The 27,545-nt window shown below is 35.9% G+C and overlaps 3 protein-coding genes across 6 annotated transcripts in view; 1 reads left to right on the forward strand and 2 right to left on the reverse strand.

The window, feature by feature from the left end:
- Positions 1–8,523: 8,523 nt before the first annotated feature.
- Positions 8,524–13,403, reverse strand: LOC110458078 (bolA-like protein DDB_G0274169). The gene is made up of 6 exons (XM_021509644.1): positions 13,306–13,403; positions 12,809–12,873; positions 11,823–11,922; positions 10,770–10,834; positions 9,734–9,802; positions 8,524–9,559 (listed from the first exon to the last, which is right to left on the reverse strand). Exons 1-6 carry the CDS (start codon positions 13,394–13,396, stop codon positions 9,479–9,481), a joined length of 471 nt encoding a protein of 156 aa, XP_021365319.1. The 5' UTR covers positions 13,397–13,403; the 3' UTR covers positions 8,524–9,478.
- A 32-nt stretch (positions 13,404–13,435) lies between these two features.
- On the forward strand, positions 13,436–24,997 carry LOC110458076 (methyltransferase-like protein 23). Of its 3 annotated transcripts, XM_021509642.1 has the most exons (6): positions 13,436–13,618; positions 18,447–18,551; positions 19,070–19,307; positions 19,997–20,081; positions 21,599–21,764; positions 21,984–24,997. In XM_021509642.1, exons 1-5 carry the CDS (start codon positions 13,529–13,531, stop codon positions 21,762–21,764), a joined length of 684 nt encoding a protein of 227 aa, XP_021365317.1. In that variant the 5' UTR covers positions 13,436–13,528; the 3' UTR covers positions 21,984–24,997. The 3 variants fall into 3 exon arrangements, with proteins under 3 accessions (XP_021365317.1, XP_021365316.1, XP_021365318.1); XM_021509641.1 differs by having other exon boundaries at positions 21,599–24,997; XM_021509643.1 differs by lacking the exon at positions 13,436–13,618 and adding an exon at positions 17,263–17,283 and having other exon boundaries at positions 21,599–24,997.
- The window catches only part of LOC110458075 (isovaleryl-CoA dehydrogenase, mitochondrial-like), a 20,683-nt gene continuing 15,949 nt past the window's right edge, over positions 22,812–27,545 (reverse strand). For both annotated transcript variants that reach the window (XM_021509639.1, XM_021509640.1), the window contains exons 10-12: positions 26,830–26,934; positions 25,772–25,844; positions 22,812–25,317 (exon numbers count right to left, since the gene is read on the reverse strand). In XM_021509639.1, coding sequence (XP_021365314.1) covers positions 25,181–25,317; positions 25,772–25,844; positions 26,830–26,934 — 315 coding nt within the window. In that variant the 3' untranslated portion in view covers positions 22,812–25,180. The remainder of the gene's footprint in view (positions 25,318–25,771; positions 25,845–26,829; positions 26,935–27,545) is intronic.

The raw sequence follows: 27,545 nt of genomic DNA on the forward strand, positions 1-27,545 counted from the left end.
TTTAAAAAGGATCATTAAACTAGAAGTGAGTACTGTGAAATATTCACCTTTATCAGGATCTTCGCACTCCAGGAACATTCAGGCAACATAAACTGTTGAACATTCTCAACAATGACGAGAAATGTTTCACGTGGTCAGTAATTGCTTCTCTACATCCAGCAGCAGACATGCCAGAACTTGAGAATCATTATACAAAATATGAACTCGAACTCAATATGTATGGTATCGAATACCTTGTTCGTATTTCTCATGTGAATAAGTTTGAAAAACAAAATAATATTTCTGTGAATGTATTTGGAAATGAGGATGAGACAATTTTCCCATTGTATGTTACAAAGGTTAGAGAATCACGACATCACGTTAATTTATTACTGTTACAACAAGGTAAAAAAACACATAATTGTCTGATAACAAATCTAGATACGTTTCTTAGCAGAACGAAATCTCATCATTGTACAACATATTTTTGCCAATTTTGCTTACAAGGGTTCACGGGCAAGGATTTACTTGAAAATCATGTCGAATATTGTTCTAAATACGATCCACAACATGTGAAACACCCATCAGAAGGTGAGCAATTTTTAGAATTTTGCGATTTTAATAAACAGATGCGCGTCCCGTTTGTAATCTATGCAGATTTTGAAACTTTTACACAAAAGATGGATTCTTGTCTGCCTAATCCTCAAACGTCTAGTACGACTCCAAATACTAAATTTGAACCTTGCGGTTTTGGTTATCAGGTTGTGTGTGTGGATGAGAGGTACACTAAATCACCCGTTGTCTATCGAGGGCCAAATGTTAGTAAAACATTCCTAGAAAATTTGATTGAAGAACAGCACCTTATTAAAAGCATTTTAAAGCATGTCGAACCACTAAAAATGACGGGGGAAGATGAGCGTCATTTTCAAAAAACGTCATATTTGTAATAAGTATTTCGCGAGAGATTCCATCAAAGTCAGAGATCACTGCCATTTAACGGGGAAATATAGATCGGCAGCATGTCAATTTTGTAACATACAATATCAACATCCTTCTTTCATCCCTGTAGTTTTTCCACAATTTGAAAGGATTTGACAGCCATAGCGAAAGTTTAGGTATATTCAAAGATCATGAAATTAAATGTATACCAAACAACATGGGAAAATATATTTCATTTAGTTTAGGAAGTTTACGATTTATAGATTCATTCTAATTCATGTCAGAAAGTTTAGATTCACTGGTAAGTAATTTAGCAAAGGGAGGAAGCTCCAAGTTCAAACATTTTTCAAAAGAATTTACTAAACCTCAGACGGAACTGTTACTTAGAAAAGGAATCTATCCATACGAGTATGTACCCGAGGAAAGTAAATTCAGTGAAACACAACTCCCATCACAACAACAATTTCATAGTCAGTTGAGCAAATCTAACATATCAGATTCTGACCATGTTCATGCACAACGTGCTTGGAACGAATTCCATATTCAAAATTTAGGAGAATATCACGACTTGTATTTAAAAACAGATGTGCTTCTCCTTACAGATGTCTTTGAGAATTTTAGAACTATGTGTTTAAATTATTATGGATTAGATCCGTGCCAATTCTATACTAGCCCCGGTCTAGCTTGGAATGCAGCATTAAAAATGACAGGTGTGCAATTAGAATTACTTACCGATCCGGACATGTATCTATTCTTTGAGGGTGGTGTTCGCGGCGGCGTATCTATGATATCTAACAAGTACTCGAAAGCCAACAACCCTACATTCCTGAAACGTGCGATGTATCAAAACCAAACACATATATTCTATATTCAGACTGTAATAATCTGTATGGGAAAGCAATGATGGAACCATTACCTATGGGAGATTTCCGCTGGGTTGAAAATATAGAGGAATTTGACATTGACAGTATTTCAAAAGAGGGAGACTTGGGCTACGTGTTAGAGGTGGAATTAGAGTATCCCGTTGCATTACACGATGCACACTCCGACTACCCTCTAGCTCCCGAGCGGAGGAAAGTTTCTGACGATGAACTCTCCCCATACAGTAGAGACCTTTGGAACACATTACATGGTAGCCATTCCATTCTAAAATTAAAAAGGACGCGTGAAAACGGAAAAACTAATTCCAAATCTAGAAAATAAAACAAAATATATCTGTCATTATAGGAATCTGCAGCTGTATCTAGATCTCGGCTAGTCCCAATTATTCTGACGTTTTATCGACTTTTTTCATATCGGTCTGTCGTCGATTACACACCGATATGAAAAAGGTCGATAAAACGTCAGAATAATTCGGACTACATCTCGGTATGAAGCTTACCAAAATTCATAAAATTTTAGATTTAGACAACGTCCTTGGCTAAGACCCTATATCTTATTTAATTCGCAACAAAGGGTTGAATCGCAAAATGACTTTGAGAAAAACTTTTTTAAGCTCAGGAACAATGCCGTGTTCGGTAAAACAATGGAGAATGTTAGGAATCGAGAAGACATAAAGTTAGCTCATACTGAGAAAAAAAAGAAAAAAAAATATTGTGCAAAACCGTCTTTTGAACGATTTAAAATCTTTAGCGAGAATTTGGTGGGCATTGAGAATGCAAAAACCAAATTATTACTGAACAAACCGGTATATGCTGGACAAGCCATTCTAGAGCTCTCGAAAATAGTCATGTATGAATTTTATTACAAATATCTCAAGCCGAAATATCATGACGGAATGAAGTTATTATTTACAGACACCGATTCTTTCGGTATCGAAATTGAAACACTCGATCTATACTCCAATCTTCACCAGATCACGATTCATCAAACAAAAACATCTCGGGATACTTTAAAGACGAAACTTCATCACATCCCATTTCAGAGTTTGTCGGTCTTCGTCCAAAGTTGTATTTTTATGTAATTTGTATGCACGAAAGGTCTGTTGTCGAGAGTTGTACTGTAATCACAACAACGTCAAAAGAGAAACAAGTGGCTAAAGGTGTCGCTAAAGCAACCATTAAAAAAGACTTCCAACACGATATGTACGTGAAATGTTTGTTCGATAAGACGAACAAGATGTGTGCAATGAATTTAATTAGATCAGATAAACATCAGTTACATGTATATACAAGCAACAAATCGGGGCCATCACCTTTTGATGATAAGCGCTACGTACTTCTTAATGGTTGTAATACGCTTGCCCTTGGCCACTATAAAATAAAAATATAAACACGCTGTCATCTGTAACCCGTTTATGATTTCAACGTATAAAAAACTGTGAATGAAATAGAAATACATGTCTTTTCAATTATCTATGATTTGTACATATTGATTGTTAAATAATTTGATATTAAAAAAAAATGATTTAGCTGAATAAAAAAAACTATGTATCTTGAATTGTTGTTAAATTGATCTTTGTTCTTGATTTGACAATCAATATGGTGTTTATAAAGAAACATTATTATATATATCAATAAAAAACAGCTTTAGATTATTTTTTTTTATAAAAATTCATCCTTGTCCCAATAGACCATCTGCTGTTGATGTTGAGGCATCATAGCAGCATATGGCGGTGGTTGTGGTGGTGATGTGAGGATTGGTACGGTGGCGGCAGGTGATGACATTGGAGTAACATGCACCACGGTGGCGGTAGTAGCGGTGATGGCAGGCATGGTGGTGGGTATGGTGGTGGATGTGGGTACGACGGTGACGGATTCTTTCTGTAAAGGAATGACATTGTATTACATAAAGAATTGAATACATATCAAAATATTAAAATTAAAAAAATAATAAGTCATCGCTTTACGTTGTCGATATGATGACTCGCCATCGTCTTCATTCTCAGCACCGCTGTCGCCACCTCCTCAAATTCGTTCAACCCGAGGCTAACACATTTGCCCCGGGAGGCTAGGTGAACGTAAAGTTCACCATTTCCCTCAAACTTGTTGAGGGTGATTTTCAATTTTGGTGATAGCTTACACACCAATTTGTTTCGTCCATTTACACATATAACTTCAACTACACCAAAATTAAAAAACATTTTTTTTAAATCTGTTCACGTGTGCTTCCTGTGATATTGCGTCAAAAATATGGCAAGTGGTGTTAATGTGAAATTGCGCCTTTATAGAGACTTCGACTCGGTAGTACCAGAGACCTAAATTTACTTTAGGTCTCTGGTAGTTCCAAACTGAACTCTTATTGATAGATTGAGTAAATCTATCTAAAACAGTTTTTTATGTCTGTATACAATCAATATCTGGTGCTAATGAATACATGTTTAATTATTTTTTAATTATGATCAGGCTGCGTTATGTCTATGCAAAACAGTTTTTATGTCTGTATACAATCAATATCTGGTGCTAATGAATACATGTTTAATTATTTTTTAATTATGATCAGGCTGTGTTATGTCTATGCAAAACAGTTGTTTATGTCTGTATACAATCAATATATGATATTAATTATTATATGTCTTGTATGTTAACTAGTCATAATAAATGTTTTAAATTGTATACTTGTTTTTATAAATTTACTGGTTGCTCTGTAGCAAATGGAGGCTCCACATCATCCCTGAGGTCAATTAGTACAAACAAAAAACAAACAAGAAATTTGTAAAACATTATTTATGTTTGATTAAATACTAATGTATGAACATACTAGCATTTTTAATGGACATGTGTATGCGAGTAGTTAATTGTTGTAAATATTTCCATTGCTGAATGTTATGCAATACCTCGAATGGTTGCTTTGTTGTTGATGAACTGTCTAAGGTCAATGCGCACTTGCCCTTGATAGCGACAAACGGAACGACATATCCATCATGTAAAGGGTACTGTTCCAGATAACCGCACAGTGGTGTTGAAATCATCTGATGGTGGCGGTGACACGATCCTAATACAGTCTGAAGTATTTGATATATCGATCGACTTCCGTTGATCTCTCGGTGATAACTAGTGACGTACACATCATGACCAAAAGTACAACTGTTCCCGTTAATTTGAGTATGGTGATGTGTATCCGGTATTTGCCAGATATGGAGTTCAAACTGGACGATATACTTGGTGTGGTTAAACTTCTTGCCAACATTACACTTTCCGGTATATTAGTCTCTGAGATCATGAGCCTTCGGTTGATTGTTACAGAATGATGTGTACTTCATTATTTAGCTACTTATATCTCTTATCGGATGTGTCTCTGTTAAAACGTATCGTAAAATATTCTGTTACCTGCTAAAAAAAGTTACTCTTTTAGGGAAAAAAACAGCGTGGCATATTTCTATCGTTTGTAATAAGGAATGCTCCTTTAACTATGGAATGAAATGAATTAATTTTAAATAACAATCTAGCGAGAGGGGTTGGCGCTGGTCTGTTTAAGGATTACGTTCTGTGGTTAAGTAGGTCAGAGTTCTGTAAGCGTAATTAAAACGTCTCTAGATCATATCTCTGACTTATATAGTTTATGCTGGTGTGAGTAAGGTGGGAGCAGGGTGTGAGTAGTGTGTGAGTAAGGTGTGAGTAGGGTGTGAGTAAGGTGTGAGTAGTGTGGGAGTAATGTGTGAGGGATGGGTGAGTAATGTGTGAGGGATGTGGGAGTAATGTGTGAGTGAGGTGTGAGTAAGATGTGTGAGTAAGGTGTGAGTAAGGTGTGAGTAGGGTGTGAGTAATGTGTGAGTAAGGTGTGTGAGTAATGTGTGAGTGAGGTGTGAGTAAGGTGTGTGAGTAATGTGTGAGTAGGGTGTGAGTAATGTGGGAGTAAGATGTGAATAATGTGTGAGTAATGTGTGAGTAGGGTGTGAGTAGGGTGTGAGTAGGGTGGGAGTAAGGTGCGATTAACGTGTGAGTAATGTGTGAGTAGGGTGGGAATAAGGTGTGATTAAGGTGTGAGTAATGTGTGTGAGTAAGGTGTGAGTATGATGGGAGTAAGGTGTGATTAACGTGCAAGTAATGTGTGAGTAAGGTGTGAGTAATGTGTGAGTAAGGTGTGTGAGTAATGTGTGTGAGTAATGTGTGAGTAATGTGCATGTGCGAGCACCACAACCCCCAAAATTACCCTATTGAAGCACTCTTAAAGATTAAAGATATGATTATTATACACAGATTTATTCTGACAAAATACATACAATAGTTTCTTTTTAATATTCTCATTCATTACTGTCCGTCAGTTTTAACCATATACCTTGCTACCACACCTGAATGAACTCTGGACGGTAGACTTTTGTTTCTGACCCTGTCAGGAAAAAGGTACATGGTCGAAACTGGAGTATTTATAAACCATGTCCAGCTGCATTTGTTGCCAGTATTGTGGGGTCTCACTGATGATTTTAAATGTTGATTAGAGCGCGTCTTGTTTTAATAGTCTATGAAATATTTATATATCTTTAAGTTGTCCAGCAGAGATATTGTACTAATCTTGTAATAACATTCAGGTCATTCACCAAAACGTGCATAAGGTAAACATTGACATACTTTCTCTCTATTTTTTATCAATTGTTGTTTCTTTTTCCGGGCAATGATGGTATTTTTTCTAGTTAGAAACAAGTGAGAAACTGGTAGTGATTCCCAGTAAGGCACTTTGAAGGCGGTGTTTGAAATCGGTCTTTCTGTTGAGGCTAAATCTAGCACTTCATTAGCACATACATTTGGTCAACAGGCTGGAAGCAAGTTATTGAATTCAAGACATCCTTTCGCAGAATCTCCTCTGAGATTTTATTGCCACTTCATACTTCACTATCGTATGTGTGATCTCAAGTTCTTCTGCGAATGTTCTTTAGCAGGAATTTCACCATTTTTCGTTGATGTCATGTAGCCTTCCCATGTTTTGTTTTTTAAAGCTGTCATTTGTCTAATTTAATGGTTACTTCAGATATTATTTCACAAACTGATGTCTTTTGCACAGTTTATGGACGGTAGGATTATCAGAAAGTCCATGCTCTAAAAGTAATGATTTGTAAACCATATGTTACTCTTGAAAAGTTAGCAAATTATGTAACTTTTGAAATGCCTTATAAAACTAGAACAACTTGTCCATTCAATCAATGTTGTGGTGGACACAAGAATGTGCTGCACTCATTGCATCATTTGAGGTCACCATAATCCCGCTTTTGACTTCGCTGTCCAACGTTTGCACAAGTGGGGAAGGCAAGGGGATCTGACCCCAGGCCGGGAGATACCAAGTCCTTAAAAAGTGAGTTGCTATTCCTTGCCAAACGATCAGCGTTAAACATAATCGTAAACAACTGCAGGGTTCATCCGCTGTCAGTATAATGCTATGTTGGGTGCCTTCGCCATGGTATTGCAGTGAAATAGCAACTAATAGTCGGCATCAGATCCGCACTATTGTAAGAACGCAAACTAACTGCATCCAGCAAACATGAATATATATGACATTAGCTGTAATGGGACATTAAAAACTAATCCAAAACCATAAGTGTATTTTTATTTCACTAACAAATTTTGTCAAATTGCTTTTAAGCAGTAATGAATCTTTCTTTCGAATAGCTTTTTTTTATTTATGTATATCACTCTGCCTTTCTTATGTTGCGGAACTGGACTGGGTCGATCGTCGGCGATTATTTAGCTCCATTGGTCTGGCCATACGTTTATTGCGTCTCCTGTTACTGTGGTGCCTGGGACCAACCGTTGTTTCAAGCATATGGTGTTTGTTTGGCAGGGGATACCCGAACCTGGGTTGTAATTAGTTGTCTTCGGGCGATAGAAAAAGGAGGAAGGAATATAGCGGAAATGGACTGGGTCGATCATCGGCGACTAGGTACATGCAGCTTAATTGGTTGAGCGCCCATCTCAAGTTCGTAGGGTCTCGGGTTCAAACCCTGGCCTGGCCATGCATTTTTTCATGTCCTGTTACACTTCTTAGAACAAGATTTGGTATGAACAATTGTCATCACGCTGCTGAAAAAACATGTACCAGGTACATGTAAAATTCTGAAAAAAAGGAAAGCTTTCCTGTTTTTTTTCAAGGGATAATATAGTTTCAATTATATATGTTAATTATTAAAGGCAGGAAAAGACAAGGACAACTTCACAGGTGAATGGACTGATAGCTTAGACACCTAATAATTAATACATCCCACCATGGACCAGGCACATACAAATTATGTAACCAATCACTTACAGTGTATAATAAGATACCCGATGGGCCTGCATGGCTCACCTTGTATTAAGCTCATACCATTAAACTTAAAAAGGACCAACTAGACTCAATATCATTACAGTACTATGACTCTTGGTCATTCAAAAGGTCCTCTTAAATTTTTTCAGTAAGTTATAACAGGAACAAGAAATTCAGTTTGAGCACAAAATCCATGCTTGAGCATGAAAACGGTTTCATGAATATGGGCCCAGGTCATGACACAGTGAAGTAAACAGACAGACAGTTCAACAACATGGTAACATAACACAATCTTATTTTGTCTGGCGTAGAAAAGATCATCTACACTAAGGATACCAACTCCTCTTTTAAGAGAACTGTGAAGCCAGATCCAAGCTATGTAGAGTAAAACTCTGTGAAAATTGTAGTTTTCTTTTGATTTATTTCTACATTTTAATTTTGTTTCAACAAACATAAAAAAACATTTTTGCATACACACACTTTCTTTCATTCAAACAAACATTTATGTCACATGGTATTCCAGTAGAGGAAATTCTGATTTCCACATAAAAAAATCCTGCAATCATGAATTTTTTGAGTGTGGTGAACTAGGTAAACATCATTGTTGGATGGCTGTTTTTTTCTATTTTGTGGCAATGTGAATTAATTTGCAGTCAAACAATATTACAGATCCCAACTATTTCAAAATCACAAGTCCAACACACCACATATATGTTTTCTCCCTGATATAGACTTTTAACTTATCCAGGTCTTCTTGTGTTAGTGCTGTATACTGGCTACTACCAGTGCTACAACACGACTGTATGTACTTCTTGGAGGAAACCACAAGAGCTTCCTTACAATGGTACATTCAATGTTGGAGCCATCAGTTTTGTGAAGTCACACAATAATGCCATGGAAAACTGTGTGTTAGCATGTAATGTCCTTTCACAAACATTTTCAAACAATTGATATATTATCTTAATTTCATTATTTCATAGATGTTGTTTGATGCTATAAAATAGGAGTGTTCAATCTAAAGTCTATTACATAAAACGAAGATTAATCGTAACCATTATGAGATGTCATTCCTGGTCTTATAAGTGAGATTTCCAGGTCCGGGTAACAAAGATTTAGTTTTACAGTCCAGTATGCAAAGGAAAAATATGTTCTTTCCTCGGAACAGAAGCACTTCCCTTGGACCAATATTGTCCTACGGTAAATGGAAACCATCCAGTGACATGATGTTTAGTCAGTTAGTGAGAAACACGTCCATTTCTCATAGTCTGTCAGGACTGGAACCATCTAGTGATAGACATGATGTTTAATCAGTTTGTGAGAAACAGGTCCATTTCTCATAGTCTGTCTGGACTGGAACAGTTAGAACAACAGAAAGACGTAGGACTAACACTCAGAGACCTGCTCCCCCTCTACACGGAGGGGACTTCCCTACATTCTGTGCTGAGTCTTCCCACTGCTGAGGGGTCTTAGCCTGAAAAAATTATAACAGAAATGAGAGAGTGCACTTTGACAGAGGATATTAGAATATTTAGTGCGGCCATCAGATGTTGTGAACAGGCAGTAATTTACTGTGTGAATGACAGAAAAAAACATAGTTTGTCTTTATGTACTGGTATTGTATGAACAACAATAGATATATACAAACCAAAATGGACAGTGCATGAACTCCGGAATTCAGTTCCTCTTGTAAAACTTCGTTCACCATTCTATGTCTCTGAAACGTAACATACAGCTATTGAGACTCCCTGATAATGAAAGATTTTGACCAATTTAGGTGGAATGATGGCTGAATTAAAGTTTCCCATGGTGAATGAATATAATGCAATATATTCGTCTTTCTATTATTGAGCAGATCACAGCAGGCTCATTAAATATCTCAGAATTTGATTTGAGCAAGGGCCTAAGAAAATTACCACAGCCTGATAATTTGTTCCAAAAATCATCTGGAAATATCAGCTAATCAGATCATGACAGCCCCATTAATGGTCAGAAATATTTTTGAAATAACATTACCTCATTAAGTATGTGTAAATTTCACTCAACATAAACCTTGGGTAAGTTAACTCAGTAGAAAGTATACCAAGCAATTTTCTTTAAAACCTGATAGTTTCTTCAAATATCAGAAGGCAGTAGCCTAATTAAATGCGTGTAAACTTGACTGAGCAACAAATTGAAAACATAAACTGACGAGGTCACACTAATGTTCTCAGGATTGATATTTCAGTCACATGAGACAGTGAATGGTTTTATCTCCTATAGTTTATCAATTTACCTTCACAAAAATGTACGATCAATGCTGACACTACAATAGAGATTAGTAATATACTTAAACTATTGCACATGTATTATGAATTATGATGTCTATTAGTTGATAGACAGCACGCTGTTGTTTTTCAATAGAAGGCAAAATGTCAGACCAAGATTGCAAACTTGGATTTCATAACTCTAGATAAACACTTTGTCTCAAAAACTACCTGTTCCTGGCAAATCTTCGTGACTTCAATGCTATCCACAGATCCTACTTTCCAACAAGTGTTGGTAAAGTGTACCGACTCTACCAGGTACAATATGGACACCTCGGTCAGGTATAGGGAGAACATTTAATTATCCTGTACAACATTTCATTTTGTTTGACAATAGAGGAATAAATGCTACAGATAATGTAGGGTAATTTTACTTACCTTTATCAAGGCAACACTTTGAAATTTGTCAGATATAACCACCACCTTGAAATGAGTCTCAGATCCTGAAGAATAGAAGTAAACATCATTACGTATGATGTAGCTATAAAATGTAGATTGTGACAAACAGAAAGCAAATCATTCCTGTTATAACCTGTTACATAAACTGTATCGCATTTAGGTGAAATAATAAAGGGAACAACCCTGTGTGATGGAGACAAGATATTTAGTTACTGCTCTTTATAAAGTTACAGCAAGTAGATCAGTCCAAACACAAATCAAATACAGGTTCTCAACAAATGTATGTAATAACCCCAACATGATGTCATCAAAATAGTATAGCGCTAAGTGTTTCAATAAAAACCACAGCCTCCTTCATCTCACTTCCTATTTTCAGAGCTAGAGGGTGTATTATCTTATAATAAATAATAGATAGTTATAGAATGAATGTTGTCAGAAATTGACTTTTCTTTTTTAACCAAACAAACTTTAAAGTGGTATTCATCAACAGTTTTGAAACCTTTTAAAATTGTTCTGATTTTCTGGAGAAATTACAACAGAAAGAGAAACTTTTCACCTAATATTATAGTTCTTCGTTACTTTGCATCTGCACTTTCAAAAGTCGTTTGCAAACTAATACATCTGGACTGTGTTTCTCAAAAAAAAAAGGACGCCAACAATTAGATAATTGTTATTAAATTGTTGGTATCATTTCAGCTTAGTTTTATGGCTGATTTATAACAGGCTCCTTCCCCTAGCAAGAAAAGTTCTTCATTTTCTCAAAAAAAAAAAGAAGAAGAAAAAAGAAGGAATATCTTTCAATAATAACATTGTTATATTTTCCCAATTCATGTGGGAACAGACTGCTGTTTAATTTAGGTACCAAACCCCCCACTTCAAGTGGGACTAGTGTAATCTGAATAGCTGTTTCCTTATCTACATTACATACATTCCTTGTCATTCTGAAGGCAGATGAAACGGCATAATGACCTAAACAATATCCACTGAACACAATGGAGGACTTTAATGACTTGGTGTACCTAACACAGCTACCTTTAGGAACATTGTGCATGTAGCTTTCATTGATCACTTCCAGGTGCTGTGGGGCTAGTCTCTCTGTCAGCTTCTTTGTGATGGATTCCTCGACTGGTTTCTGAAACATATCAGAAATCAGTATCCAGTATAGGACTCATGTACGTCAATGTGAACTGAAGGGCTTAGTCTCCGAAGGATGATGTGACATTTAGTACTTTGATATTATTGAAATAATAAACACCAGTTGCTTGAGTAATATATTATGTATACATGTTCAAATGGTAAAACCAGCAGTTAAATCTGTGTTGATGAAGGTGACGGAGTGCATATTGTACTAATTATTGAAACTTCATTCATAAACATTTCACGGGCTGTGCTAAACATACCTATACATGTGCTTACCAACCTTAAGGAAATACATGGATTCTGAAACACTTGAATTATATACTTTTGGCACTCGCTCATATATTTATATATGGCAAGCCAAGTTGTCATTTATTCATGGAGCAATGTTGATCCAGTACTTAACCAAATTATATTAGATATCTTAAATATCTTATAAGATATCTTATAAATTATATAAGCTATCTAACGAACATATAAGATATCTTATAAACATATAAGATATCTTATTTTATTTATTCATGGAGCAATATTGATCCAGTACTTAACCAAATTATATAAGATATCTAATGAACATATAAGATATCTAATGAACATATAAGATATCTTATAAACATATAAGATATCTTATTTTAAGTTTATGAGATATCTTATATCTTTTAAAAGATATCTTATATAATTTATAAGATATCTTATAAAATATATAAGATATGGCAAGCCAAGTTGTCATTTATTCATGGAGCAATATTGATCCAGTACTTAACCAAATTATATAAGATATCTTATATACTTTATGAGATAACTTATAACATGTAATATGACATCATACATGTGGTTGACAGGTCATGGCCAACTTATTTAGTTTCAATTTTAAACCATACCATACTATCTGATGACATCCTCAAAAGTCTCCAGGATTTATCTAACCTAGTCAAAATGGATGTACCTACAATAAATATATTTTTTAATAAGAATTTAATATAATCATATATGCATTTCATGGTTTACCGTCATCTTTACAATGCAGCAAAATGTAGCTAATTATAATTAATTTAATATTTGATGCTGTCTGAAATTATTGACTGAACACACATTCCTTTGCACCATTTCAATAAGTTCAATACATCACATAACTGGTTCCGATTTTTAATTGTGATCTTGAGTAGGCCTGTGACTTATGAGTTATACAGTGAGCCTCAAGTAACATTAGCACACACTAATGTTATATTCATTGGCAATCATCAGATCATCGATGCTCATTGTCATGTCCAGATATTAATTAGCAAATTCACGTGATTAACACTTGGGGACAGATTGACATGATACCAGTTACAAAACAATTCTTTACTAATTTACGGCACACAACGTTAACCCTTACCTCTCAGCATCCTTTTACACCCTGATGACTTCAGTAGCCTTTGAGTCTTTTTAGTCTGAAGTATTCTAACGACGTTTCTCATTGGTCGCATCCACGAAATAAACCAATCAACTCTATTCATACATATAGATTTGGTGAGGCAAAAAGAAAATGGCGACGTAAACAAAGAAACAAGGCTAGATTGTTATTAATGATCAATTCAATTTAGTACTATTTTAAGAACATGTCATGCGATGGACACTCGTCATCTCAAAAGACGTTTACCTTCTTTGACACATCAAATGATGAACGAATAACAGTTTCGATTCCAGAGGTAGGCCTAATGCATCCAACTTTATCTGAATAATTATGGGCATGGTGATGATAATTTGAGTTTTATGGAAAGTTCTTTTTGCACAACCAATATGATTTTCTATGTGACATTTTGATGACTAGTACGATATGTACACTGTCATCTTAATCAGACGAATGATCAGTGAAGCCTATACACACAAAGGTATAAAATGTGTACGAGTTGTCCACAAAATCGATGTTGAATCGGCTATGCTGTAAGTACAATAGCTGTTATGTATGTACCGAAATGACTCGATTCAGCTACGCTTTGTTTACTACTTGGTCATAGATGTGCGAAGGTCTTTGAGCCCCCTAATCTCGATTTAGAAGTGGCCAACTGTGGCGTATCCAGATGGCTTCCTTTATCTGACGCTTGAACAGATTGCTCTCTTTGTCCAATACTTTAAAGTTATCCCAGTCAATCACATGGTTTTTCTGTAAGACATGGTCTGTGATTGCCGATTTATTCATCTTGGACTCCGACTGCTTCCTTTGTGATCTGGTGAATTTCCTACCTTCTTGGGTTTCATATCTTTACAGTGTTCACCAAGGCGGACCCCAAATCGCCTTCCAGGCTCTTAAATATACGACGTGTCATAGTCTTTGCATTTAATTTTGTATACACATTCTGCGACGTTTTCTTTAAGTGTTTTATCCTTAGGGTTTACTAGGATAATATTACTCATTGCCCTAGCGATGTGACTCTGTTCTTGTATTTTGTCTTGTTGTTCTGTGACTATTGTATCACATCTGTTGAGCAATGTGCGTACGACGCCTAACTTCTAGTGCAAAGCATGGTGAGATTTGAAGTTCAGGTATTGGTCCGTATAGGTCTTTTTTCTATAGACCAATACCTTCACGGTTCCGTCTTCTTTCTTAACCAGTAGAGTGTCTAGGAAGGTCATTGTGCCGTTGGTTTCTTCCTCACATGTACATTTGATGTTGTTAATGGCATCTATGGTGTTGATATGTGTGGTCAAATCCTTCTGTGACCCCTTCTTGATTATCTCAAGTATATTGTCAACATATCGTTTCCATAAGCTAGGCTTGCATTCTATTGGGGCAGTGGCTATAGCTTCTTGCTCCAGATGTTCCATGAACAAATAAGCCCCAATGGGAGACACTGGACTTCCCATAGCAGTTCCGAAGCATTGTTGATAGAAGTTGTTTCGGAAACTAAAATATGTTGTTGTCAGAACAAAGTCCAATCTGTCTAATTCTAAGCGTTTCCGAATGATTCTAAGTGCATCGTCAATGGATGTGTTGGTAAAGAGAGAGACAACATCATGTGAAATGAATTCTTCATCTTCCTGAATCCTGATGGTGTTCCGATTTACCCACTAGCGATCCAAGAATGTCTGCTAGTGATCTGGAAACATTGTAACCAATTGATTCAGTGTAGTCCACATTAGGACTCAGTGGGTTTCCCTGCTTGTGAAGATTTGGTGTACAGTATATTCTAGGAGTGATCAATTCTCTGCTGTGGGATACAGATATCCGAGTTGGCCTTTGGTAATATTGCTCTCTTGTTTTAATTTTGACAGGATGGCTATGAGTCTTTTAAACTTTTGAGCTGGATTGGTCTGCAGCTGTTCATATGTCTTGTTATCCTGTAGCATTGTTATGACCTTGACCTCATAATTGTCAGTGTCCATGACAACTGTTGCCTTACCTTTGTCAGCTGGTAGTATGGTAATGGATTTGTCTCTGCCTAATTTTTGGAGTGCGACCCGTTCTTCTTTCATCATATTACTTGTTGGTAATTTTGTGGATTTCAAAACCCCCATCACCTGGGATCTCAGTTGGTCAGCCTCAGCATAGCTAAGTTTCTTATTTGCTTGTTCTGTGGCTTTAACAAAATCATCACCTGGGATTTATCGGGAACAATAGCATAGTTCATACCCTTAGCGAGTAACGTTTTCTCACTACATTTTTTAGCTCACCGGGTCCGAAGGACCATGGTGAGCTTATGCCATACCGCAGCGTCCGTCGTCCGTCCGTCAGTCAACTTTTCCTTTAAAACGCTACTAATCCTGAACGGCCAAGTAGATTTTGACAAAATTTGGTCTGGAGCATCCTTAGGTGAAGGGGACTCAATTTTGTATAAATGGTGGGTGTGTCCCCCCTGGGGGCAGAGGGGCGGGGTCCAATAGGGGAAATAGAGGTAAAACCTTCAAAATTCTTCTTCTACCATAGGGATTAAGGGATTTTATCCTAATTTAGTCTGGAGCATCCTTGGGCCAAGGGGACTCAATTTTGTATAAGCAGTGGGTGTGGTCTCCCAGGGGGCAGAAGGGCGGGGTCCAATAGGAGAAATATAGGTAAAACCTTTAAAATCCTTCTTCGACCATCGTGATTAAGGGATTTTATCCTTATTCAGTCTGGAGCATCCTTTGGCCAAGGGGACTCAATTTTGTATAAACGGTGGGTATGACCCCCCCTAGGGACATAAAGGTAATTGGGCTCTGTTTTATTTTTTTATTTTTTTACATTTCATTTTTTTTATTGATTTTCATGTGAACAATTACATTAAGACCAGAGACAAAACATTACATTACATAACAATTCATTACATTACAATACCCATAGGATTATATACATGCTTGAGTTCAACATGAGCACTGCTTAATTTGGGAACATCAGAAATTACACTCTGCACCGATATTTTTTTTTAAAATATACATATTTATTAACATGCCCTCACATACCTCCACCTTCATCGGTGATTTAGTTGGATCTAAACACAATAGTTTCAGAATAAAATATGCAAGTTCATTTTGAAGCAATTTGTTCACCTAGTTTCTTCCAAGTTTTTTTAGCAGCGCCCATATTAAAGTTAATTTTTAGCTTAGCTTTTGCTATAGATAAGTCAACACTTAGACGAATAGACATACAGCAAGACCAATTTCCATCATCAGTGCAATATTCATTACCGTACCGACAAAGACTTTGTTTATATTTTACTTTGTTCCTCCCTTTCGGATAAGGCATGCCGTCCCCCCCACCTTGTAAGGAATTTTGTGTATTCATTTCTTGATTTATACACAATCTTTTCTACCTCATAGTATTGACATATGTGTGATTTTAAGACTTCAAAACACACATAAATTTTCTTAATTCTACAGTGATAGACATATTGCTTAAAAAGCAGCGACATCATATTAATCATACCATTATGGCGACCATGAAGCCCTAGCAGTATCGATATTGGCGATATACTAAAATTGAACATGGTTTTATCGAGAAACCACTTCTCTAACTCCTTTCGAAGTTTGATTATCCTTGAACATTCATAAAATAAATGTATATAGGTTAGCTCTGTTTGAAATTTGTTATATCTCAAGTACTGGATGGATCTCTTTGAAATTTCATATGTACTTACAGCATCTACCATGGAGTGCTATATCTTTACTTCATACCAATTGTTTTAAAGATATTCAGGTGAGCGATACAGGCCCTCTGGTCCTCTTGTTTAGCATAGAATCATTCAGAGCTGCATCTGTGTTGGTGTTGTTTTGTGTTGATTTCTCTACAACACGGTTTAATTAGTGGCGTTGTTTAGTTGTGTCGAGCGCTCGTTCACCCTTCATGTGTTTGTTCATATCCCCTACAGTGTCACTCGATAAGTGTTGGGTCAGTGTTTTGGTGAGTGCTGTTTCCTCATGCTTGTATGCGTCTATTTTGTTGTTTACAACCCGTATTCTCTCTTTCAATAGATCTTTCTGTGCTTTCTTGATGATATATCTAGCATTTATTGTGTTGACTGGGCACCTAATATTCAGACTTGCAGGTGTTACATGTAAGTCTCTACATCTCAGTGTAAACACAAGGTGATTTCGATGTCTCACTAATTTCTTTTCTAGGCTCTCTAATTTCTGCACATCTTTGACAATATCTTGTCCCTACTTTGTTCGGATATTTCTAAACATTTTCTTCAGGTTGGTAAGAATGGATTATGAAACCTGAAGAAAATGTTAAGAGATAATTTAAGTAGCTTAATTAGTGAGATGAAGGGCTATCAAGTTTATTCAAATAAATGACCTTGGCCTACTTTCAAGGTTTACTAAGATCACTTTTGTAAAATCTTTTATGGAACTTCCTTCAGTACGACAAAACGAGTCCTATACATGTATATGGTTATGATATTTGGCCTGAAGTATGCTGTATCAAAGATGTCTATGAATTTAGTTCAAAAGAATTTCCAAGTCCACAGATGACAGGAGTCAAATGTGTTAAAACCATTGAAAGATTTTTGAATAACCCAATGCCTATAGGGTGATGATATTTGTTCAGTAATATGCTGGAACGAAGGGCTATCAATTTTGTTCCTAGTTAACGACTTTGATCCACTTTCAAGTTCACAGGGTTCAAATGTGTTTGGTTCATGTTTATTGTCCTGTAGCTTAATGGTATAAAGTGCTGTAAATTAGCGGACATTACAACAAAGATTAATTCAGTTTGGAGTTATAAAATGTCCATACAAAGACCCATAATGCATAGAGTAATGACACTTTGCCCATTTAGATAAATTTGACATTGATCCTCTGTGAAGGTCACAGTTGTGAAATGAATAACAGGCAAGTGATAAAGGCTCATTTAAAGCCTCTTATTTTTATGGAACGCTACAAAATACACAGATGATGTGATGTATAATAATCTCAATTCTGGCTTCTCTATAGTGTCACAACAAGGTCATTGTCACAACAAGGGGTTAAATGTCGAGTCAGTCTAAGGCTTAATTGGGACAGATTTTAAGGCATAAAAAAATTCTGTGCCAAAACAGCTGAAAAAAGGGTGTGTTGTTTCAGGTACTGGAGCAGAGCTATGGAATGTACACGTGGCCCTGTGCTCCTGTGTTGGCACAGTATGTGTTGACCCACAGAGAACGGATCAGAGGAACAACAGTATTAGAGGTATTACATTTCATTGATCATAATAACATAATGCTGCAGGTTTTATACTACTAAGTAACCAGTTGTAATGGATTATTTCTGGCAACACAACAATCATGTATCCATTATTACCTGACATACACCTTGACCATTAAACCAATTTGACTTTAACGTGAGGAATTCATCTAAGTAATTGGTACCTTAATGTGCAGGTTTAACTATCAACTGAATGTATTCTATTAATGATACTGACCTCAAAATAAATACTGGATTAAGTTCTATTTACATCAGCATATTTTAAATGGTTTCCTACATATCCTCTTTCCAAAATAAATCATTGTATTAAGACTGATCCCTCAAGGGAAACACACCTGACACAGGCTCGTTGGAAATCTATTGACATTATTATTTGTGAAAAGAAGTTTTATATTGGTATAAGTTTGTAAAGTTTTAGCTACATAACTTCCCTAAACAAGTTTCTTTCATTTGTGTGGTTGACTCAAATCAATATGGGAATAGGGAATTGATTTGTTTACCAGATAGGAGCGGGCACTGCCCTTCCTGGGATAGTGGCAGCTAAGTGTGATGCCCGCGTGACCCTCAGTGACAGTGCTCACCAGCCACAGTGCTTGGATAACTGCCGGGCTTCTTGCATGGCCAATGGACTGTCTGATGTACAAGTTATTGGCCTGACCTGGGGACTGTTTGAGCAAAGCTTGTTGGACCTACCCAAGGTGGACTTCATACTAGGCTCAGATTGCTTCTATGATACCAAAGGTACAACAAAAAATAGTCTACATGATTCTTCTCATCATATATATATACATTTGTTCTAATGGAGTTTAAAGTCAGTATAAACGTTAAATATCCGATACTCCTATAGAGTTTGGACCAGAATCAAGTACAGAATGTTGATGTACTATGTTTTTCGTCCCACGACCATGATTTGTTTTATATAAATGCAGTTTTAATTTCTACATTAAAGTTAAATATTTACAGGATATATATTTAATGCTTTTCCATTGAAAAGCATATATTATTTCACATGAAATACACTGATATGTTTTACAAGCATAAAGCAGTGGTGAAAATATATGGTATTCTACAGGAAAACCATAGATTTTTCTTTTTATTACATATTAATGCTGCTCAGACAAAATATTGCTGTCTGAACAATGTGATAGAGTGTGTGAATTATGTACTTATTTCTTGAATCATTTTATTGAAGGACTTAGGCTTGTAGCACTGAAATATGTCCGGAGCTACCTAATAACAAGGATTTGGTACACTGTACTTGTTTTACAGCAAATCTTACATAAGTTACTCTATACATGTGTTACAGCAATATGTTTGAAAACAACTTTGAGATTTCTTACCGAACAAATCATGCAAATTTCACTGACATCTTTTTTGTAATAAGATGTGTTCAACATTGATTTAACAATAAACCATATTTATGATTTCAGATTTTGAAGACATACTTGTGACTGTTGCTTTTCTTCTAAAGAAAAACAAGAAAGCTGAATTCTGGAGTACCTATCAACAACGAAGGTAAACATTTTGGTACAATACTGCGGCACACATCTGTAGAGTAGAACTTGTATAAAATGGAGGTAAATACCTCAGTAGAGTAGAACTTGTATAAAATGGAGGTAAATACCTCGGTGATCGTGTATAACAAGAGCTGTCGGAGAACAGCATAGCTCACCTATGTATGTTGTTATAATACTGCAACTATCAATAGAAACACATGTATAGTAAAACGTCGTTTTATTTGCCACCTCACTTACCACCAGGATATTTCAAGGACTGTTAAATGTGTAGAAACATCTATGTGAAGTGATTGTTAAGCAATTAACAAAGTGCAATAAAGCTGTTTTTGGGCCATAAAATATGAAAATATGGTCCAGCACATTGCTTACACTCGATATAAATGCCTTAAACTCATAATAGACAACTGTGTATTGAGTGTGATGATCCAACACTGTCTGGAAAAAACTTGCCCAAAACCTTTAACCTCAAAATTAACTAAGTCCAATTAAGCTGTTTTTGGGCTATAAAATATGAAAATATTGCCCAGAACATTGCTAACACTGCATATAAATGCTTCAACCTTATAACAGACAACAGCCTATGATGGTGGTTGTCCAACATTTCACAAAAAAACTTGCCCAAAAACTTTAACCTCAAATTTAACTAAGTCCAATTAAGGTGTTTTTGGGCCATAAGATATGAAAATATGGTCCAGCACATTGCTTACACTAGATATGAATGACTTAAACTCATAATAGACAACTGTGTATTGAGTGTGATGATCTAACACTGTCTGGAAAAAACGTGCACCAATACTTTAACCTCGGAAGATGGGACGCCGAAGCCGACGCCGGGGTGACTGCATTAGCCCCCCTATTCTTCGAATAGGCAAGCTAAAAAGGACACCATTTTGTCTACCTAGATACCTCAGTAGTGTAGATAAAAAGGACACCATTTTGTCTACCTAGATACCTCAGTAGAGTAGATCCTGTATAAAATGGACACCATTTTGTCTACCTAGATACCTCAGTAGAGTAGAACCTGTATAAAATGGACACCACTTTGTCTACCAAGATAACTCAGTAGAGTAGAATCTGTCTTATAAGACACTATTCTGTTTATCTATATAATCTATAGAGTAGCACTTGTGTAAATGGACATCATATCGTTTTCCTAGATTTGTAGAAAAGAAAAAAAGAGAAAAGAAACAAAAAACCCAAAAACAAAACAATGTAGTGATTTAGACGTTTTATAAATATATTACCTGTTATGAACTTGCAGAAGATTTAAAGAAATTTTGATTTTCCCAATTACTGTAGTTTTCACATTTGACAAAGTTTTATGGATGATTTATGAACCGGACAGATGACTGTGTAGCTGCTGATATAATATGTGTATATTTATTTTATAAACAATGTAATCTATGGTTGAACTCAGATGAGATTCAGTATCAGCACATTTCTTGATATATTTGGAAATACTACATTTCATTATTTTATCAGATTACAAACCTGTACAATGTGTTTCTGTTGCAGCTCTGATAGAAGTATAGAGTTTCTACTGAAGAAATGGAGACTGACGTGTACCCATGTGTCTCTGTCCATGTTTGGAGCCGACGTCCCACAACTAGCTGGATCAGACTTAACAGGCAACCACAGCATACAGATGCTGGTCATCACAAGTAATGGTCAAACAATATAGGATTGACCTCTCACCAACCCTGGCAACCCTTGTACAGCTGCTGGTCATCACAACTAATGGTCAAGTAATACAGGATTGCCCACTCACCAGCCCTGGCAACCTTTGTACAGATACTGGTCATCACAAGTAATGGTCAAGCAATATAGGATTGACCACTCACCAGCCCTGGCAACCTTTGTACAGATACTGGTCATCAAAAGTAATGGTCAAGCAATATAGGATTGACCTCTCACCAGCCCTGGCAACCCTTGTACAGATGCTGGTCATCACAACTAATGGTCAAGTAATACAGGATTGACCACTCACCAGCCCTGGCAAGCTTTGTACAGATACTGGTCATCACAAGAAATGGTCAAGCAATATAGGATTGACCACTTACCAGCCCTGGCAAACTTTGTACAGATGCTGGTCGTCACAAGAAATGGTCAAGCAATATAGGACTGACCACTCACTAGCTGGCAACATTTGCACTATGTTGGTCATTTTAAGGGATGGCCCTGAGATGTGGGACTGGCCATGCATTTATCAGGCAACCACAGGATACATAATATTATGTTGGTCATCATGAGTGTTGGTCAAGAGTCCTATGAGTGACCAATTACTCTACACCATACAAAACACTGGTCATTATAGATGTAGAACTGACCATTCACCTGGTTACTACACCATACAAATCATTGGTCATCATAGACGTAGAACTGACCATTCACCTGGCTACTACAAAATACAAAACATCGGTCATCATAGAGGTAGGACTGACCATTTACCTGGCTCCCACATATGCTGGTCAGTGGAGAGAAACTGACAAAATAATAAAACATTAAAAGCTCTTGTAAAGGATCTAATAAATATTGGTGTCATAAAGTACTTTCCCAGCCTTGAACATCACCAGCATAAACATGTTTAATCACACGAACAATGCATCGTGTTTTTTGCAACATTATAATATCCCTTTAGAGAAGCTGATGATCTACACTGAATACTGTTCTCAAGGGTAACAAAGCTGAGTTTATGAGACCTTACAATAACAACAATAACACAATTTACAAGTAATTTTATGTTTTATTATCGTGATCACTTTAAATGACATCATTTCCTATTTGGAATGGAAAAAATATCACTGTATTGAATTAAAATACATCATACTGTGTAATTCATTGGAATTAAAATACCGTAAGACATGCACAGTATGAGCATGATAAATGTTGTGATTCCCGGGTCAAAGAATCATCTCATCGTCATTAAACTCTATCAAATTTAGCCTATACTGATTCCTTAGCCTATACTGATTCCTTAGCCTATACTGATGCCGTAAGTCCCCTGGGGGTCTTTGTCAACATATTTTATTGTTCCGAGAACTAATTACTCTCCTGGAGTTCTTACTGTATTAAAACATGATCACAAATGCAGATCACCATCAACCTTTGATCCTGACATTATCAAATCTGATATGTAAAAGACAATGTATCAATGCACAGCAAAACAAAATCTTGAAGAAAAATTGTACATACAAATATATATATGAAAACCCTATGTTCTCATTGTCCATTAAATATATGAAAAGTTTTGAAAAATCAGAAACACATAGATCTGTAAAGCATTAGGACTATCATTATCTATTTTATTAATGACATTATAACGTGTATCTGTGTAGCTATGTATACAGCATCTAAAGATTGATAATGAAAGCACAGTTGCTTTACAGATCTATGTGTTTCTGATTTTTTTTTATAAAAGATTCATGTACTTGTTACTTTTTTTTACAAATAACAGAGCAACACATTTTGTTTTGATAATATTGAGACTTCTTCCATTGGACAATTCTCATTACCTTTGTCAGTAGTTCAGGGACCTTACGCTTTTTCTCCCGTAACAATCGTTACGCCCTTATTATTACTGACGACTACAATCTCCAACCCAAAGCATTGCTATTTCATTTTGTGTGTGGCTGACACTTACAACTCATTTACAGCATTAACCAAGGAAAAGACTAACAACATGTAACCCACATAATACTTACCAATATATTGTACCAGTATCCAATGGCTGAGCCGTGAGGAAACCTATAGATGTTATGGGAGATATAAGCCTGTTTAGTTCTTTATCAGAGGAGCTGATGATGACTAGGTTAAATGTACAACATGACTAGGTTAAATGTACAACATGATAAAGGACTGAATTTCATTATTTTTATCAATCACATTCACTGAATCTAAACAAAAACAATATTCTATATTTTGTCTTTGACACTTTTCTGTAGTGGTGTCAGAAATACCTGAGATAATTAGCTGTTGTCCTGACACTGTCTGACCTAACAGCTACTATGTATAATATTGGGGCCATCAAGACAAATTGATTAAATATATCAAAGTTGCCACCACACTCTCTCTAACACCTATTACAACAACTGTATCACAGAAATATATATATACACCAGAGTCTAGCTAACCCCGACACCAACTCTATTCACTAAAGACTGTGGCATATCTTCTGATACTTCGCTTCACTAGTCTAAACTGGTAATGCATGTTTCTTTAATCCAGAAAATTTGTTATTTTGGATTAGATGGAGATTATCAAATTACTGTTTCACTAAACCTGATACAGATGTCATGCAGTATTCTGTGATCTTGAGTCTGTAATAACAAAGTTTTGAGATTTAAAGAAAGATCCTAATCACAAGATACTCAAGCGTCACCAATTAAGTGGGTTTTTAAGTTAATTGGTCAACTAATTTCGCTTCTAAAGGTGAAGCTTCATCAGGACAATTTTACAAATTGTTAAGATGCAACACTGATTAGATGTAAATACAGTATACTGCGATCTTCTTATCAAATTGTTGAGATGTATCACTAATTAGTTACACTGATTAGTTACACTGATTAGCTGTAAATACAGTATACTGTGATCTTATTAATTGTTGAGATGTAACACTGATTAGTAACACTGATTAGTTACACTGATTAGCTGTAAATACAGTATACTGTGATCTTATCAATTGTTGAGATGTATCACTGATTAGCTGTAAATACAGAATACTGCATCTTCTTGTAAATTGTTGAGATGTAACACTGATAAGCTGTAAATACAGAATACTGCATCTTCTTGTAAATTGTTGAGATGCAACACTGATTAGTTACACTGATTAGCTATAAATAGAAGTTGGTAAGTACTGATGAGTATTCATACACCGAATCCTTTTCTGAAAATGTGTGGGAACATTTTACAGGCTAAGTAGGACGAATATAAAGACTGAAAATTATGAGCAACAAACAGTGAATTGATCGAAATGTCTTACAATCTTATAATATCTGGGTTCCAGCTCAGAATATCTTATACATATAAATATTTCATCTTTGAGTAACAAAAACGTGTCTCGGTCAATGTCTCGGTCAATCTCGGGTCTTCACTTTTTTTTCAGGAGTTGTAATGGGCATTTATAGCTCGGGCAATCACAAGTCTGCGAACCTCACTAGTTCCAGCTCCAATTTCGTATAGTTTAGCATCGCGTAACAATCTACCTGTAGGATAGTCGTTGATGTAGCCATTACCACCTGGAAACAGAACATAATTCTTATAAATGATTTGCGAAACTTTCAGCTCTTGAATTAAATTCCATGCAGATCAAAGTTCCTTTAAACAAGTTGGCTAATGGAAACCAAGTAGAAGAACGTATATGGAGTGCTAATCATGAACAATTTTGATAGCTCTAACATTTACTGAGCAACTTATATTCATGTTCTATTAATATCTGACTTTGGAAAGTCTAAACCACAACATGATTCTGCAATAGCAGGTCTTAAATCCTCTCCTTAATTCCAATAATCTGTTTATGTTGAGGACTTTTATCTCCGGTATTGTTCCTATTCTCATCAGTAATTATTGGTTACCAGATATTTAAGATACTATAATGTCTGTTGCTGGTTTGACTATAGACCGATATGAAAGTCAAATATTAAAGTCCAAAATAATGAACGCCATGTGTAGAAATGAGGGATTCTAACCTACCCAGAATTTGGATTGCCTCCAGTGCCATTTTTGTGGCCGCCTCAGCAGTGTACAGAATCACAGCAGCACAGTCCTATTGAAGACAAAACATCTATCAATTCTCGCATCCAACCGTACCAGTCAAGGTCAACCGTTACAGTCAAGGTCAACCATACCAGTCAAGGTTGACTGGTCAGCCATACCAGTCAAGGTCAACCGTACCAATCAAGGTCAACCATACCAGTCAACGTCAATCATACCAGTCAAGGTCAACCGTACCAGTCAAGGTCAACCATACCAGTCAAGGTCAACCCTACTAGTCAATGTCAACCATACCAGTCAAACTATAATATCTGGCCTGTTATTGTTAAGATCAACAGGGTGCATGATGTCAACATACTTGTGAAAGTCTCTTGTTTATTCAGTTGTTTCTTTATACTCTTCACTTAGAACATTTAAACAACTATTTTGCCTGCTCTATACTCTTCTTTCTGGTTCACCACATATGTAATACTGTGTAAAGAGTTATTTGTGTGGTCGTTATATTTCTGTGTTTTTCTCATAGTAGTCGAACCTTAGTTTTACTAAAATTTTCATTTATTGTTCAGAATGAAACTGATCTACAGAATGGAGAAGTAAAATCCAGACTTGCATGCTATACATGTTTATCTCCTATTTTACTTTACAGACAATTGAAATTTTCATGTTAAAAGATTATGATACTAAATGGCCAATTTAAAGATGTGCAAGTTTTGCAGATAGGAAAGGAAAGCTGTTCTATGGGCTTAATACACAACTAGTGTCATATACGAACTGCTTGTCCATTCAGACTCGCTATCAAAACTTTACATTTAATTAATATTGGAGTATTTGTAAAAGTTGGTAGGGATTTACATATATTTTCCCCTATAATATATAAGGCATGTTCAAAAATCATATCCTTTTCTAACACGACCAACATTTTCAGTTATACTGTTATCAAAATATAGCATTAAGTTTATACAGATGTGATCAAGATTAGAATTACCAAACCTGAGTTTTAATTATTATACAGAGCCAGTGGGTGGTGGAACACTTACACTGGGGTGTCTCTCCCCTCGGTCGAGCGCCCTCGCTACATTGTAGGTATAGGACCTAGAAGCATTCAGGGTAGTGTACATGTCAGCCAGCTTGGCCTGGATCATCTGCAAATAATTGTATACAGAATTATATTAGTCTACTAAACAAAAATATGTTTGGTTTTGGTTTATTTGAGTTTTACGTCCTATTAACAGCTATGGTCATTTAAGGACCTGCCCGGTTTTGGTTTCAAACAAAAAGTATTCTATATATGCCAATATAAAATTAAACAAACTAAATACTGGTACATATAAACATATCTCTATTGTTTCTCTCTACCTTCCACTTTATAAAAAGAAACTTTGATGTTGCAATGGTCAGGAGCCAAATAAAGATACACCATTTTTGCCTACAGCCTAATGAATTGAATCATAATCATGTGGAGATTGTTGTTTTATATTGACTCGGTGGTACTGTTTTCAGAAATATCATGTTAATATTCTCTTAAATATGGCATAATTTCATTCATAAAACCATGTAATCACCTCAACAAAAGTTCATAATGTAAACAAGAGGCCCAAGAGGGCCTGTATCGCTCACCTGAATATTTAAGCAGTCATAGCAAAATATTCTCATTAAATATTATATTGCACTAAAAATATTTCCCTCGCAAACTTTGTTGGCTCCATCTGTTGAAACTACCAGCAAAATATTATTATAAGATTCTATGCTTTTT

The sequence above is a fragment of the Mizuhopecten yessoensis genome, unplaced genomic scaffold (genome assembly GCF_002113885.1).
Source record: "Mizuhopecten yessoensis strain PY_sf001 unplaced genomic scaffold, ASM211388v2 scaffold9425, whole genome shotgun sequence".
NCBI lineage: Eukaryota > Metazoa > Mollusca > Bivalvia > Pectinida > Pectinidae > Mizuhopecten > Mizuhopecten yessoensis.